At 38.1% G+C, this 15,534-nt stretch overlaps 1 protein-coding gene across 4 annotated transcripts; it reads right to left on the bottom strand.

Annotated features, from left to right (window-relative positions):
- Nucleotides 1-3,127: 3,127 nt before the first annotated feature.
- Nucleotides 3,128-15,512, bottom strand: FGFR1OP2 (FGFR1 oncogene partner 2). 4 transcript variants are annotated; one of them, XM_071816136.1, is made up of 6 exons: nt 15,494-15,512; nt 12,091-12,227; nt 10,843-10,960; nt 9,847-9,989; nt 6,514-6,627; nt 3,128-5,758 (listed from the first exon to the last, which is right to left on the bottom strand). In XM_071816136.1, exons 2-6 carry the CDS (start codon nt 12,223-12,225, stop codon nt 5,621-5,623), a joined length of 648 nt encoding a protein of 215 aa, XP_071672237.1. In that variant the 5' UTR covers nt 12,226-12,227; nt 15,494-15,512; the 3' UTR covers nt 3,128-5,620. The 4 variants fall into 4 exon arrangements, with proteins under 4 accessions (XP_071672237.1, XP_065712441.1, XP_071672242.1 ...); XM_065856369.2 differs by lacking the exon at nt 15,494-15,512 and adding an exon at nt 15,338-15,475; XM_071816141.1 differs by lacking the exon at nt 15,494-15,512 and adding an exon at nt 14,967-15,280.
- Between the last annotated feature and the right edge of the window lie 22 nt (nt 15,513-15,534).

Genomic DNA, 15,534 nt, shown 5'->3' with positions numbered 1-15,534 from the left:
CCTAGAGCTGTTGCTTATCTGAAAACACTTCTGAAGGACAGGAAATTTCTGAGACAAATGTGCCCCGTTTGAAAATCTGCATTTTACACTGACCCTTTGAGCTTTTAATCTCTTCCTGAAACTGGCAGCAGCATGTTGGAGGTTTGTATGTGATTTTTGCAGTGGTACTTGTGGTGGGCTTTATGATGACTTTGGTTTCTGGTCTGTTTATCCAGTGGATAGTTGTAATAGGAAGCATGGAGCTACAAAAGGTAAGTATTATGTTAGGTCAGCAGATTCTAACTCAACCCCTGAGATGCACTGATAGATCCCTGCCTATTTATTGCCAGTATTCATCTGGTTAGGTTGTCCCTCCCACATCTTTGATTAGTAGCTTTGGTGTATCAGTTTTAATTAGAAAGAATAGCTCCAATATAATTTTTGTTTGCTCAAGCAGATACTTGTTAATTTTTTTAAAACTATCAGACCCTGTCTGCTAGCATGTAACTATAGGCAGACCAGCTGTCTCCTGTTTGAGTATGCAAGGCTTCATACTTTTGTGCATGCTGGGAGAAGACAACTTTAAAACAGAGTAATGAATTAGCTCATTTTGGGAGTGGGAGGGGGAAAAAGAGGTTCTGTACAGCTTACCTACTTGCTTCAGAACTGGGTTTTCACAAGTGTACCTTGTCAAAAAAGCACTCTTTGCAGTTTTTCCATGTTATCATTGCCTTCTGGTGTAAAACAAGATTACCTAATGTGCTCAAAAGGAGCTGATTTTGTTGGGTGGGTGGTTGGGTGTGTGTTTTTAACCCTGAACACTCTGGGAAGAAGTCATATGCAGGAAGCAAAAAGCACAGATAGTGTATCGTAGGAGGCAGCTGCTGTTCACGTAGCCAGTAATTTAAGGAGTTGCAAAGGATGATTCATTTAAAAAATTGGTTTCTATGTTCCTGAGTGTGATATTGGGAAACTTAAGACACTAATCGCCCTGCATTCATTAGGTGTTTGAGCTTCCAGCAACTGATTTTTTTTTTTTTTCCAAAAAGATGTACTAATGGTTTTCACTACTGAAATAGCCATTGATAAATATATTTCTTAATAAGGAAATTATTAATTCTGCCATTCTTTAAAAAGCTGAAACCTGACCTTAGGGCAATGGAAAGGGACAGCAGCTGAAGTTCTGCTGATTTATCTTGTGCCACTGTTCTCTAGCTCATGTCTGAGGAATGTTGCCAGCATGTACTTCTTCCAAGAATGGAATTATGAAATGTTTCTCTCCATATTGTGCAGTTGTTTCAAGGTTTTCTTCTTCTAGATGTAAAACAGTGGGGTTTTTTCTGAACCTGGAAAATAGTGATATTCTTGGATACAAAGGTGTGGCCACACTGGCTCTCACCAGGTGTGCTGCTGCACAAGAACATCTGGAGAAAGGAGGTGGTTGCAGGCAGCAGGGACATCAGTACTTTCTGTTACAGCCATTGAAATAGAATCTGTTTTATTTTGCAGCACATTGTAACATGTGGAAGCTAACCAATTTTGTTTAAGTTAGTCCACTCTGATATCAGTATGAAATTCAACTGCATTGCCAAGGAAAGAAGTGGGATGGCCAAAAGGTGAGGTGGAATGTGACCTGCATCTCTACAAGGTATGTGTCTGTGATACAAACCAGCTTTATGGTTCTAGCAGCACACCTTGGTGTTCTGGAAACATAAGTTTAGCAAGATGTTCTCTGTTCGTATTATACAGAATCGACTCTTCTGCTATCTAAAAAACAACAGCAAGTGTTTTGTTGGAGCTGGTTTGGGGATATGCGAGAGAGAAAGTACAGAGTTTTCTAGGAAAAAATGAGGTGGCTTTGTTTGCAGAGCTAGTTAAATGGGATCCCTCTGAGACAATGCCTTCTGTGATAACTGTGCAGACAGCTGGCAGCTTTTGGACACCTACAGCTGAACCTTGTTGCTTTTTCTCCATTTTTTTGGTCTCTGGTGGCTGTGTGTAGCTTGATGCTTCCAGAACTCAAGTGTTGCCAACAGCATGATTGAAAAGGCTGATAAAGAAGTGGTCTCACATTAAAGCTTGTGCCTCTGCTGTGTTCCTTCACTTCCAGTTTGGGATTTCTTTTGCTCTCCTGTCTCATCTTCCCACTGTCACTGTAAACAAACTGTCAGGCTGTGACCAGCACTACAGTGTTCTGTTGGCCGGTTTAACCACATGTGATCTCAGGCATCAGTATCTGTAGAAACAACAAGTGCATGTTTTGCCCCTCAGATTGGAGATTTAAAAATTGTTTTGTTTTTTAAATCAGCAAAAGTGTTTTTAAAGTTTGTTTACCAACTGAAACTGAAGACTTCCCTAAGCCACTGTAAATCTTATTTTGGGTATCTACAAAGGGATCTTAGTAAATGCAATTCTGCATGAAAACTGTGCCATTAACTCTGTTTTAACAATCTTCTAATCCAACAGCTTTGTTAAAAAGCCAAAGCTATTTAAAGCTTTTAATTATACAAAACAACCCAACTTAGATTCAAGCTGCCCTTCAGTTGTACCTCAGTTGAACAGCTAACTGCTATGTGTATTTGACTTAGCTTGACATTTATCACCTGTCCTTAAACACAGAATTTATGATATTGAAAACAAGTTTCTCTTATGAGAAATCATGGGGAGGTGGAGAAAACACTACATTTTCAGGCCATGAATGTAATCCACTGACATTTTCATTTATACATCCCAGAGAAAAGAACTGAGAGCTTGAACTAAATCAAAGTGACTTTTTTAATCTTCAAGAAAAACCCACAACTGTCACATCCCATCTGTACCAAAATGTTTTGATCCAAAACTCAAAGCCCAGGGGACTGCTTTTTGTTTATCCTTCCTGCTCCTCTGTATAAGTAAACAGCTCCAATGGTTCATTTGAAAGACGAATAACTACCTCTGTAGAAGAGAGTTAATTTTCCAAGAGAAAAACACTTCACAGTGGATTTTTTCTTTTGCTATATAACAACATGAGTAAAAGCACTAAGGCAGGCAGGCCAGTTTCTAAAGTATAAAAATAAGGTGAGAAAATGTCAATGTGTCTCTTTTCTTATGTGTTACTAACAAGGCTCACTTGAGATTCAGTATCTTGCTTTAATCATGAAGACATCCATATTTTCAGTCACCTTTATTGATAAAATAAGTTTACTGTACAGTACACAATTCTAGCCATAAATTCTTTTCAAGCCATCTGCATTACAAAAATAGCAGGTATGCAATGAAAAATAGTCACTCCACACACTGTGAAGGTTCTTTAAAATCCTAAAGTGATCAGGTCAGGGAAATGACAGGAGACATTATCAAACATGAAGACTAGGAGTAGATAAATTAAGTCACATTTTTTTCAATTTACAAAAATAAACACTGATCAAGCATTATTTCATAATAGAGCAACCATAAAGAACTGTCACAGACTAACAACCCTTCTTTGCCATACAACTCTGGAGATTGTATTTGAAAGACAAACCAGAAAGTCAGCCAGGAAACTGCATTCAGCATTAAATGGATATAAATGCCTCTGATACCAGTCACTGGCTGAAAAGACACTTCTAAAATGAATAACTTAATGAACTGAACCCAAAACTTGTCGTAAGTTTGCAATAACAAAACTCCATTAAAAAAATTGCTTCTGATAAGTCACCAGCTTGCAAGCTACAGGAGGAATGCAAAATCTAAATTAGAGAAGCATTGGCTAAGTTTTACAGATAATCATAGCAGACAAGTATATGCTTGAGGTAAAGTGTTCCCCCCAAAACTCCCCCCATGTTTAGCAAGTTTGGAAATGCTTAAAACTCTTTTTCCATGCACATGAATGTCCTCAATATATTCTTAAGCCTAGAAAGAAGCCAAGTTCTTTGGAAAGAGAAGTAGCAGTTTTTTCCATTTATAACAAAAAAAAATGCTGTGAATATTTGGAGAGCTTGATTTCTCTGTCCTTTCTACTGCATCTCCTAGTACTTACTATCTCTATCAAACACTCCTTTCCCACCACTTGTTTCTCTTAAAAGCAGGGGGCAGCAACAGAACAAAAATATTAAGCTCCCTATAAATGAGTTCACTGGGTCTTTAAAGTTCACCCTTGGACTTGTGGTGCATTTACCCTGAGCCCAAGGAAGCTGTACTGAGTCAAAGGAAGTTGTATTTAAAACCGACACACATAAAAGTGCTTTGATGCTTAATTCTTTTTGCATTGTTGCAACTGAAAATCAAATTTGATGAAATGACAGTTGACTCCAGAGTAGGAGTTCAACTCATTTTGCTAGCTGGGTATTAAAAACTGAAAATATTCAGTTGTGGGTGGTGTTTGTAGATCTACAGTTTTCTGTGGTTGAAAACACTCGCTTGGTTTGAGTATGCACTCAAAGTAAAGAATACACCAGGACACCTGACAGAAAGTGATGATACACAGCAATACTAGGAATGTCCTTGCTGCCTTGACCAAATAAAATTTTTTTCAGCACCTCTCTACTACAAGCCTATCTTGTGTAGCACTTTGATTGTATCTGCGTATAAGCTGCACTTTAAGCTAGAAAAGCCAATTCCTTTTCAGTTTTGCAAGTATTTTAGAATTAAAAGTGACCAGTCTATTTGTCATTATAGCATATTGAAGTTTTTCCTAGTGCAAACATAACACGTACCTGAAACTTAAACCTTCTTGATGAGTACTTCAAGAAAAATTAGGAGTATTGAATGCAGGCTGCCAACTTTGCCATAGAGCTTCTCACTCCTTTCCCCAACCACCTTTCTGCTGCCATTTGGGTGCTTTCAAATTGCCATTTCCCAGTCAGGAAGTTTGGGCAGGCAACCAAGAGAAGAAATGGGTGGGATTAATGTGGCTTCTTACCTATAGAGAACTGAGCCTGGTTTTCTCTCATAAAAGTAAAAGCTAAAGCAGACTGATACTCTGCTGCTTGTCTTCCAGAAAGCAATAAGGTGGGAGCAGCTCTTTTCATGTTTTGAAAATCCAACTAATTATACATAAATAATCTTGCTCAATTGAAAAAATAAATATTGAACAACTGTAAAAGCATTACTTATGTTTAAACAATTTGCCTTATATTTAAACAAGATACTCTGCAGCTAAATAACAGAAATCCTTAAGTTTTATATTGCCTATGTATTCTTTCCATGAAACAGGCTTGTTGTAAAATCAGAATTTAAAAAGAAAAAACTTAAAGGGGGGGGAAAAAAGAGTAATGTGGATCATGCACAAAGCATATTCATAAGTCACTACTTTTTAGCCAGGGATCAGTCTTTAAATCTTACCTTTATGTAACAGGTACACTGGAAGTTTGTATGAGCAATAGTTTATATAAATCGTGTGAAATCTTGTCTCTTATCTGTAAAATTGCCTCATATAAAAATAATTCTCAATTCAGTAAGTGCATTAATCCATTTCCTACTGAAGTTAGATCTATGGCAATTCACCTGTCACTAAGCTTTTTGGAGAATACCAATTTAAATTTTACACAGTATAAAAACCACTAAACTGGAGTTTAAGATGCATTAACCTGCTGGTGCCCTATTCAGTAACAAGTGCTTGACAAGTGACCCCTGATACTCCCTTTTAAAGTGTGCAACTGAAGCTTGTTGACTTCTGGAGTCTTCAGCTTTTCCTCAGGCTCAGATCACTGCTTGTTACTAATCCTGACAGAGATGTACTCTCTGATGCATCTTCTTTCTTGAGGTTCAGGAATGATTCTCTAGTTATTTGTAGAATTTCTCTCAAGCCTTTGTTTTCTTGCTATAACCAGGAAAAAGAAAAAGCATTTAATAGAACTCCAGAAAGAAGTCAAAATAACTGCCTTAGAAATCTCCCCTCTATCCCAAATATATGTGTAAGGATTTAAATACTGGTTTGCCATCAGGCAGTGCCATGTTATCTCCTAAACTTAAGAACATTAAGTTTCTGACTCTTGCTCTCTTGAATGGGCATTAGCATAAAAAAAAAAGCTCAAAACACAAGGATGGGTAAGAAAAGGGTAATTAAGTTCAAAAGTTGCATTTAAAAACTCCTCCCATTCTTTCCACACAGACTGTCGCATAATTAAATGCTTTGCTAGCACTTAATCAAAGAGCAACAGTGTTGACCCTCCAATGATATGCAACTGATAATCCTTCTAAAAGCACTAATTATTATTAAAAAAAATGTATTTAAAAACCAAAGGTGTGGGTATTATTATTTGCATCCTAGTGTCTTATTAGGACAAATTAGTATTTTTTCCTACCTTTTTGCTATACTCAGAGACTCCAAAAAAACCCAGAAAGCTTAAACCAGTATATAAATACAAATTTCTGGTGATAAAGTATCACCTACGCAAGACTTGAGAGTGAGCTGTAGTGGAGAGAATAGTACAGTCCACCCAACGAGAAGTGCAACACAATAGCAATGTGACTGATACAGTAACTCATATGAGATACAGTAACTCAATAAAAATAACAGCAGTAACATTTACTCCATTGGTACTTGTGCCATTGCTATTTTGACTTCATACTTACTTCAAGCTGAATGATCCGTTCCTGCTCTTTACAGCCATGCTTTTCATCAATTTCAATGGCTCTTCTCATTACTGCTGCCATTTCTGTAATTTGGTCTACATGCACTTGCAACTCCTAAGACATAAAAATTAAATAATCACAGCTTTAGGAATATATTTTCTGCATTCTTAGCAATAAGCAAAGCATTAAATGTGCATTTTGACTGCTGTGCCTCTTAATAAAAATGTGAATACAGGCCTAAATTTGAGAAAACAAGTTCTCTATAACTTTACAGCATGAGCAGCCACTGTGGTCCTGTTTAATTAAAGAAATCTGGTTTGCCATACAGTGATCCTTTTATTATAATTTTATAATAACTATGTCCTCCATATGGCTACAAGTTAGCCATGTGCTTGCTCTGACAAGGCCTTTCTGTGTTCCAGGAGATGATGCATATAATTTTGGACTCCTCTAAGAGCAGCAGCATATGTGACATTTTTTCCATTAGTTCAAAAGCTGATCCAAATCCAGTACAGCCAGTACTGGCCCATGGGTAGGCATTTGTCCCTCAAAAAGCCTGGGTGAAGTGATCATCCTTACTGTGTCATATATTAGGAAACTCAGATCTGTCCTTTGCTTTTTTCGGATACTTCTGCTTGAATCCACTTCCAATTATAGCTTCTTTAGGATCTGGACTTCAGAGGTCCTTGTTCTTGCTGAATTACGAGAAAAACTTTTGTGTCCTGACCTCTTTTTGTCCATTCACTGATGCTGGTAGGGTACAGCCCTATGATAAATAACTACTACATCTCAGTGAAAGATTAAAGAAGGAAGAAAAAAAAAGAGCAGTAGTTTGGTTTGCTCTTGTCCCATTACACTGCCAGGGGTGGGATGACAGGCATAACAGCCTTTGCAAGGAAGCCAGATTTTAGATAAATCTTCACTGTTTGCAGAGAAGTGATCTCTTACCTTGACCTTGGTGGCTCAGGTGATGGTTTATTTTCTCACCAACCAACCATCAGGAAAAGCTTAAAGGATCACTACTTCTTTTCCCCTGCAGATCTAGATAAAGAGCCTATGCCTTTGGTATTCATTGCTGTTCAGTTAAGCCAAATATTTTAATGGTATTTCCAGAAGCTTTTATTTTCTGTTGTCTTTTTTTCAATTTGCCTTTTATTCCAACTCTATCATCATACCAGCCTACCCTTTGGACAAAATTCACAACAGTTACTAACTAATATCAGGAAAAGCAGAACAATGGGACTGAAATGAAGAACAGTGGAGGGTAAAGTTAAATTCCCCCTTTAAATTATAAATTTGACTGGAGGTCCATATGTCTAGCAGATAATTGGTTTTCCTTTAACCTACCAGAAGTGATTAAACTATAAGTTATAGTTTAGCTGTTTACTAATTAAATGCCCACTCACAGGGACAGGGTAGAATTTGCTGTAAATCTTTATTTTCTTCTTGGTTTCCAGTTGAAGATGATTACATGAAACATTTTTTCAATGAAAAACTAAAGATAGCTTGAAAGGAAGCTGTGATCTGTGGTAAAAGGAGGAGTTGGCAAGGATGTACCTTTAAGAAGGACTGGGAAGAAATTAGTGGTTTTTAGATATACTACTGCTGTCTTCCCTACATCCTATTTTGCCTGCTTATGTGGCCTCTTCATAAATATTATTTATGGCCTGTTCCAAGGTCATTAACATTAGAGCAGATGTTAAAACAAAACTAAGGTTCTACTCTGGAAGGCAGACACATAAAACTTAGATACTGTAGTATCAAAGAATTCAATGAAAGCGATTCTTTAGGAAGATAGCCTCAAACATTTATGAACACTCTTTGTATCTCTCTCCTTTTGTTTGCTTGTACATTGTTTTTTCCCTCCAAAGGGAAAAAAACAAAACAAAACCAAAAACACAAACCACACCAGTTTTTAGGTCTTGTTTCATCTAGAATTCAAACAGCACACTTAGATCAGGGTCATTACTACCAACACACACTTTTCTCTTGCATACAACACTGCTAAAAGAAATGGGTTTTCTATTTAAATTAGGTCATTTTTGATTGCAGAAATCAATCACTTTGCATTCATCTTTGTAAATAGACACAAGTTAATAGCTGCCACTTGAGAGAACAGCAATTACTGGTAACAACTAGATTAATTCCTTAGGCAGGAAAGAAGTATTTAAAGACTGCTTCAAGACTGTTCAGTCTTACTGAATGTGAAGGCTGATCAGAACAACAAATAGTGAAATTCCAAAAATCCTAAGTGTCAGGTTAAGGGTGATAAATCCTCTTCATCTGGCATTCTTGTGGGATCAGATTTAGCCAAAATGTTCAAGTTTAGATCTCCTGTTCAAATAATATTGTCTTTCTTTTTCTTTTTTAAACCACAAGCTTTTAATCCATAGAAGTGCTCCGAAATAAAAATCTCACAGTCAGGACAGATATAATTTTACCCTCTTGCCTTGATACTCCTCAGGCTGTAAGATATACTATATGCTAAGGTAATTTCTTTTGAAAAGAATGCATACTTATAATTTTTTTAGGAGTTTGTCAAAGATATACTTCTAATCCAGTAAATTCTTGCATACCAGTCTAAGTAGCCCATGTGATTTTTTTTTTTTTTTTTTAAGGAGGTAACAAAGCATCAAATTCTTAAACTTTGTTTTCATAGTATGTGACACTAACTGCTTTGCTGACTCAGCTTGTTGAGGTCAATTATTAAACACTGCTCTCTGATAATGTTTCACATAAAATGTAATATGATACTTAACAAAGAAAGCTCCTGTTTAGATCTTAGTGACCTAGAATCGTAAATTTTCCCGAAAATACACTAAAAAGCCTATATTAGTCTTATATGAAGCCGCTGAATACTCATCTATACCTCGTTAGTTTACAAAAATGTTGCTTGATGGCATTTTGCTTTTCTAGTTTTCAAAAACTCTGAGATGAAGCACACCAAATACCAGCAACTTTCACCACCCTTCAAGCATCTCGATGCTGCCCTGGATTCTACTTAGCAATCCTGATCAGTACTGAGATCTATGGGCATTTGGAAGTATAATAGGGCAGTTGCCTTAAAGACCTAGGCAAAACAAAAGTAAATTAAATAGATATAGTAATGAAATGCTACTTGATAAAACCGTAAATAAATCAGAAGCCAGTAAGGTTGACTTACTAGACTGATCAAGTTTCCTGTTTGCATTTCATGGACTGGATTATAAGAACTAGGACTTGTTAGTACAATGATATAGAAACTGAAACAAAGTAAGATTTCAACTGATGCACTACAAAATAACTGAAGTGTTAACTAAAAAAAAAGGCAAAAAAAAAAGGTGAAGTTATTACCTTGGAATGTTGCTCTTTTAACTTTGTTATTATACTTGGATCATCCTTTTTGCTTGCCATTAGCAACCTAAACATCTGTTCTCTGTACTTGCTCATTATGAGTTCCAAAGCAGACTGATGTTCTTCAAGAGACGTGCGTAGTTCTATCAACATAATTTTAAATTCAGTTAAAGTTTAACACAGAAGAAATGAAACAAAATGCAAAAGTACTTCAGCTTGAGAAAACCAAAATAAGCCCTTAATCGAATGTCCCCTCTCCTTGCACTATAAAATCTACGCAAGCTCTGCAAACATTTTCAGGTCTTCTATTAATATGACTTTATATTCAGTCCCTTTAGCTGATATAAGCAATCTTGAGTGTAGCTGATGAGCTTTACTCCAGACACTAAAAGCAACGCTGTATAAAAACTGGAAAGATATGTTTTAATCCACAGCCTAGTAAAATAAGAGTTAAAAGATGCTTGTTCAATATATGCTAAGTCAAAGGACAAATAACTCCTGAGATAAGACAATATTCATACAAGTCAAGACATTTGAATCCTTTGCTGAATACAACTGTTAGAATACCTAAGACACTCCAGGGAGAACAGTATATTTACAGTGTACAGAATTCCAAAAGGAATTATACTACTGCACTTACACTACAGCTTGTCCTGACTGCTGCTAAATTAGTTATTTTTAGCAGTGGGAAAACACATTTCTAAATAGATACCTATACTGTAGAAGTAAATTATGTTTAACTCCTCATTTGTGCTGAACATTAGATAAGGACTGAAAAAGTAATCTTCCACAGTTCTCTCTTTTTGTTGATCATAGTCCCAGTGGCTGGACATTACAATTCTTTATTAAATCGCATTATGATCAGTTAGACTGATCAACTGAGATTAGAAGAAAAAAATTCTTCTACAACAATTTTTTGAGAATAGCTCAATGGTAAAAGTCTGATTCCGGTGGCACAGGCTGGAACCTACAAAGGATAGAATAGTCATGTTTTACCTTTATTTTCCTGTTGCAATTCCCTAATCTGTCTGTTTTCTTGTTGGATACCCATCACTAATGTAGACCGAGGACGATGTCTTGCTACTTCATTGAGTTCTTGAATTTCTTCTTGGTACTAGTTATTAAAAAAACAAACAACTTTGAGTAACCAAAGGCAAGCATCGCTCAGCAAGTCACAAAGGTCCAGTTCTAATATCAGTAAAATTTGTAACCAGCAAGATAATGCTTGTTCTTAAATAATAATATCAAATAAACAAACACTTCTGAAGGTGTTGCTAACATAGTGCCCTTTAGAGACACATAAGTATCACCTTTGTTTTTAAACAATTTTCATACCTCAGGTGTGTGTAGTGGGCATTATCTAACCTTCAATTAATACAGGTCAAATTCACCATCAAGTAATTTAAAACTGATACACATATGGTAAAGAAAAACTAGGAGGTATTAACCTCTGGGTATTTACTGTGGCCTCCCAATACCTTAAACCACAAGGTTGTATGGGTACAAGTCACATGGACCTGAATAAATGGATCCTGACTCCCAACAAATAGGTAAATTTAACACTCTTGATTTGAAGTCATTAAGTGTCTGCATGACTAGTCTTACAGGGATGAAGCACACGCAGGGTGTTTTTATTTTATAGGCCCATTAACACATCTTGCGTTCGAGTAAAATGACAGGATGAACTCCCATACAGAAAATCAATAGACACCTTTATGGTTTTCAAGAAGTTCTCTGGTGAAAGTCATGTTCAGCCTAAAACAATGCCTTGAATAGCTTAACATCAGAATGGAAATAATCACGAATAAGCTTAAGAGGCTGCTTTGAAACAAAAGCAGATTGCAAAAAGTGTTCTGAACAGAAGCAAGCATGACAGGGCCTCTGTATGACTACATGTGCTTCCTGAAATTAGCAAGTAGTATTTCACAGAGAGCAAAACACAAGACATCACACAATGGTTTGTAAGACACCAACTCCATTTCTACCAGTGTTCTTCAAATAAGTGGTAGGTTTCAATATTTAAGCTAGAGTAATACAGAAAACTTCTTTGTAGGATCAACCTAAATATATAAACAACCTATTTTTAGACTATGTTCACACCTATAACGAAAATAATTAGTATGGTATTAAAGGATTAACCAAATAACATAGTGATTCTACATTGTATAGTAGCACACCAATTATTTTAAATTATGTGTTTCCAAGTTCTTCTTTTAATGGAGTAAACAAAGGTGGAAAACAAACCTGTTTCATTGCTTCAACCCGCTTGTTAAGAGCTGTAGTCTGTTCAATAAGAGCTTCTGCTGCGTTGTCATGTTCCCTTAGCCGTTCCACCAGTGCTTTCGCATCTGCTAAGGCTTTTTCAATTGTGCAACTCATTTCTAAAGATTAGAAATGTATTATTTTCACAATACCACCTGTTTGCTATACAGAGAACAGCTATCTATGTGATACATGTATATTTAAATCTAAAACTTTCCCTCAGGAACATCCAGACATTTTGTTCTCTTTTAGGAGTAAGGAAATCCCCGAGGACTACAGTAGACTGGAATATTTTGGCAGATTATATCAGCAGAGAAGGAACAGCTCAGACTGACAAAGCTGAGGAAATTACTCAGGGAAAATTCAGAAAGCCAAAGACTTGTGTTTTCTTCATGTCTATAAGTGAACACAAACACCACACCATGGAATGAAATTGCAAAATTTTCAACAGGATAGAGAAAGATAGCAACTTTGCTAAGAAAAAGAACCAACTGCATAGTTAAAATACCAGCCGTCTAATTGCAATGTTCATTAGCAGAAATTACCTATTGCTAAACTTAGGAAATGCTTGTACATGAATTTTTTTCATACTCATTCTTGATAGATTGTTTCAAGGCTGAGGTTTTCAGTCTAAGCTTTTGTTTTCTTTTAAGAAACATTGCATTTCTTCTACTGAAAAGGAAATTACTTAAACTCCTTGAACAGTTTTTCTGCAATCGGACAGCAACCATGGAGGCTTTTTAGAGTTATGTGCCTTATTAATATGAGGCGTGATATTTGTTTCAGGAAACTTTCTAAGGTAACAAAAGAATCAACTAAATCAATTTCTTAGCCAGGCCACTTGCTAAAGGAGAGATTTTTGTAAGAGTGAAATGTCAGTAAGCCTTTCCTGAGATACAGGAAAAAAACTTGCTCCAACTTAATTTTCCAACTTTCTTAGGCATTTAGACAAAGCACTGCCAAGCTTAAACAAATCCTCATATTTTCCCCAACTGATGTTTTCACACTGTCCCAGGTAAGTAGCAGAAATAAGGATATTTCAAATACCAGAAATTCCAGCAGTCCCCTCAAAATATTTACAAACACAGCAGGAATATCCTGTCCTTATGCATTAAGGTGGGGGAAAACCAAGCAAGGCAGCAGCAGAGTTTGGAATGTTTCCTATACACCTTTATAATGTTAATTGTTTCCTGTTTATCAGCCAGAGTTTTCATTTTATCTTTGATATGATGTATACATGTATTTGAGGTATCAAGTAAAATTCTTCCGCAAGCTGGTATGTTATCACAAGTAGTTAATTTATTCACTCTGGTTTAGCAGTTTGAGCTTTTTTTTTTAATATTATGTAGACAGGGATCATCCTACATTGTTTATAAATATCTGCTTTTCTTGCTCCTCATTTCGCCTTCCAATTCTGGTCTCATGTTCTACCGGACTACAAAAATGTCACAGACAAAAGATCACTTTGCACACTAGCTGTCTAAACTGTTACAAAAATTGATTTAATCAGATCCATATTTAAGAATTCAAAGAGCAGTCTTTAACTCAATTCATGGGTCACAAATTCTCTAGCCAGCACAAACAAAGCCTCTCAAGCCTCTCCATGAGCTTGGAATACATTTGGCATTCAGACTATAAAGCAGTTAACACCTTTGATAATTTGTATGCATCAAAATAAATTTTTAAACGTGGTATGTATTCATCCTCCCATGCACTTTCTCATTTTGACTCAACCCAACCACTCAAGATAAAAAGAAACTAGTTTGTAACAAAGCCACTTGTGTTCTTTTTCACAGCAAATGACTTGGGGAAGACACGTGTTGAGCCTTCTGTGGAACATGGCTACGCTAATCAGTAGTGACTGTCCACTGGCACCTGCAGCACCTTCATTCAGGAGGCCAGAGGCCATCTCCTATTTTCAGGTAGGATTTATACTTCGAAGAGGACAATCATTATTTGTATCACAATAATTCATAGTAGCTCCAAATCTTAACTGGGATTGCTTTGGGAAGACACTGGCCCTAATCCTTGGAATTTAAAATTCTCTATAGTTGCTCATCTGGCTACCTGTGAAAAACAAAATTTTTGTCTTACCCTAAAATAGATCTAAATCTGTGAGTTAACCTGGGTATTTAGAGGGAAAACCCCCAATTAATCCAATATAATTGATTTAAGCAAATTACTATTGTATATTAATCCTTTTTATGAGCGTGAGGACTATAGTAACTAAACTTAATGATTCCTGAACTCTACCCTACAAGAGATGCCCTGTTGCAGATGAATTTGTTATTCTGCAATCTAACCAACAGGGTCAACAGGTAGCAAGAGCAACAACTCAAACAACATAGCTATAGTGCTACTACATATTCATTTTCTGTCACTTCCTGCTCTTTACTAATTGTTTTCATTATAAAATTTGGCTGACTTTATTCTTTGGTGTGGGATTTTTTTAAAGATTTTTGTGCAAATATAGCCTTCCTCTAGTTTTCTGTCTCTTCTTTTATATCCTTACTGAAAACTACCTTTCCCATACCTTAACGCTTTGTTGTTGTGTTTTTTTTTTTTCCAGCTCCACAGTTACCACAGTTTTGCAACGCCAAAACCACGCTGCCATTTCTGAGAGACTTTTAGGCTGGGTGCAAACGCCCCTGAGCACCCTCCGTGTAGGAAGAGAGTCCCACGGGCTGAGCAGGCACCATCACCATCCAGCAAACAACGAGCCGCCCACAGCAAACGGGCCCGGCCCGCGAACGGTGCCACCGCCGCAGCCCGGTCTCACGCGGAACAGACCTGCGTCTGCCCTGCCGGCCGCGGATCGACGGGGGAAGGGGAAAGGGGGATTGGCAGCTAGTTCTTACGGAGTGTCGCCGCCTCCCCACCTCAGTCGCCACCGCGAGAACGGATGCTGAGGCACGCCAGTCAGGACTGTCGTGACGCCGGCACCAGCCGTGACACGGCAGGCACGGCAGGGCCGATGAAGGCTCCCTCGCCGAAACCGAGCGGCAGGACGCGTCCCGGCCCGCCTCAGCCAGCAGTGCTAAACGGGTGAGAGGGGGGGCACCTCCTGCTCCTTCGCACCCCTCGTGGCGTCATGGCTCAGGGGCTCCTCGCGCGCCCCGCGTCCGTTGGGCTCCCAACCGCCCGGCAAGCAACGGTACTTGCACCCTCTCCCCTCCACCCCCTCGCCGGGCTGTCCGCAAAGGCCCCTTCCCCGCCTCGCGCCACTCACTCATGACCGGAGGCTCCGGCGGCGCCGGGGATGAAGCCCCGAGCGGCCCGCCCCGCTGTCAAATGGCGGCGGGCCGCAGGGGAAGCGGAGGAGGGCCGGGGGAGGTGCGTCCCCGCCAGTGGGCGGGGTAAAGAGAGGCAGGAGCGACAGCGTTACCTTCCAGCGGCACCGCGCTGCCGCCCGCCGCTCTCGCGAGA

This window comes from Patagioenas fasciata, chromosome 1 (assembly GCF_037038585.1).
Source record: "Patagioenas fasciata isolate bPatFas1 chromosome 1, bPatFas1.hap1, whole genome shotgun sequence".
Classification (NCBI taxonomy): Eukaryota; Metazoa; Chordata; class Aves; order Columbiformes; family Columbidae; genus Patagioenas; species Patagioenas fasciata.
Note: the sequence above shows the minus strand (reverse complement) of the source record. Positions and strands in the feature narration are given on the sequence as shown.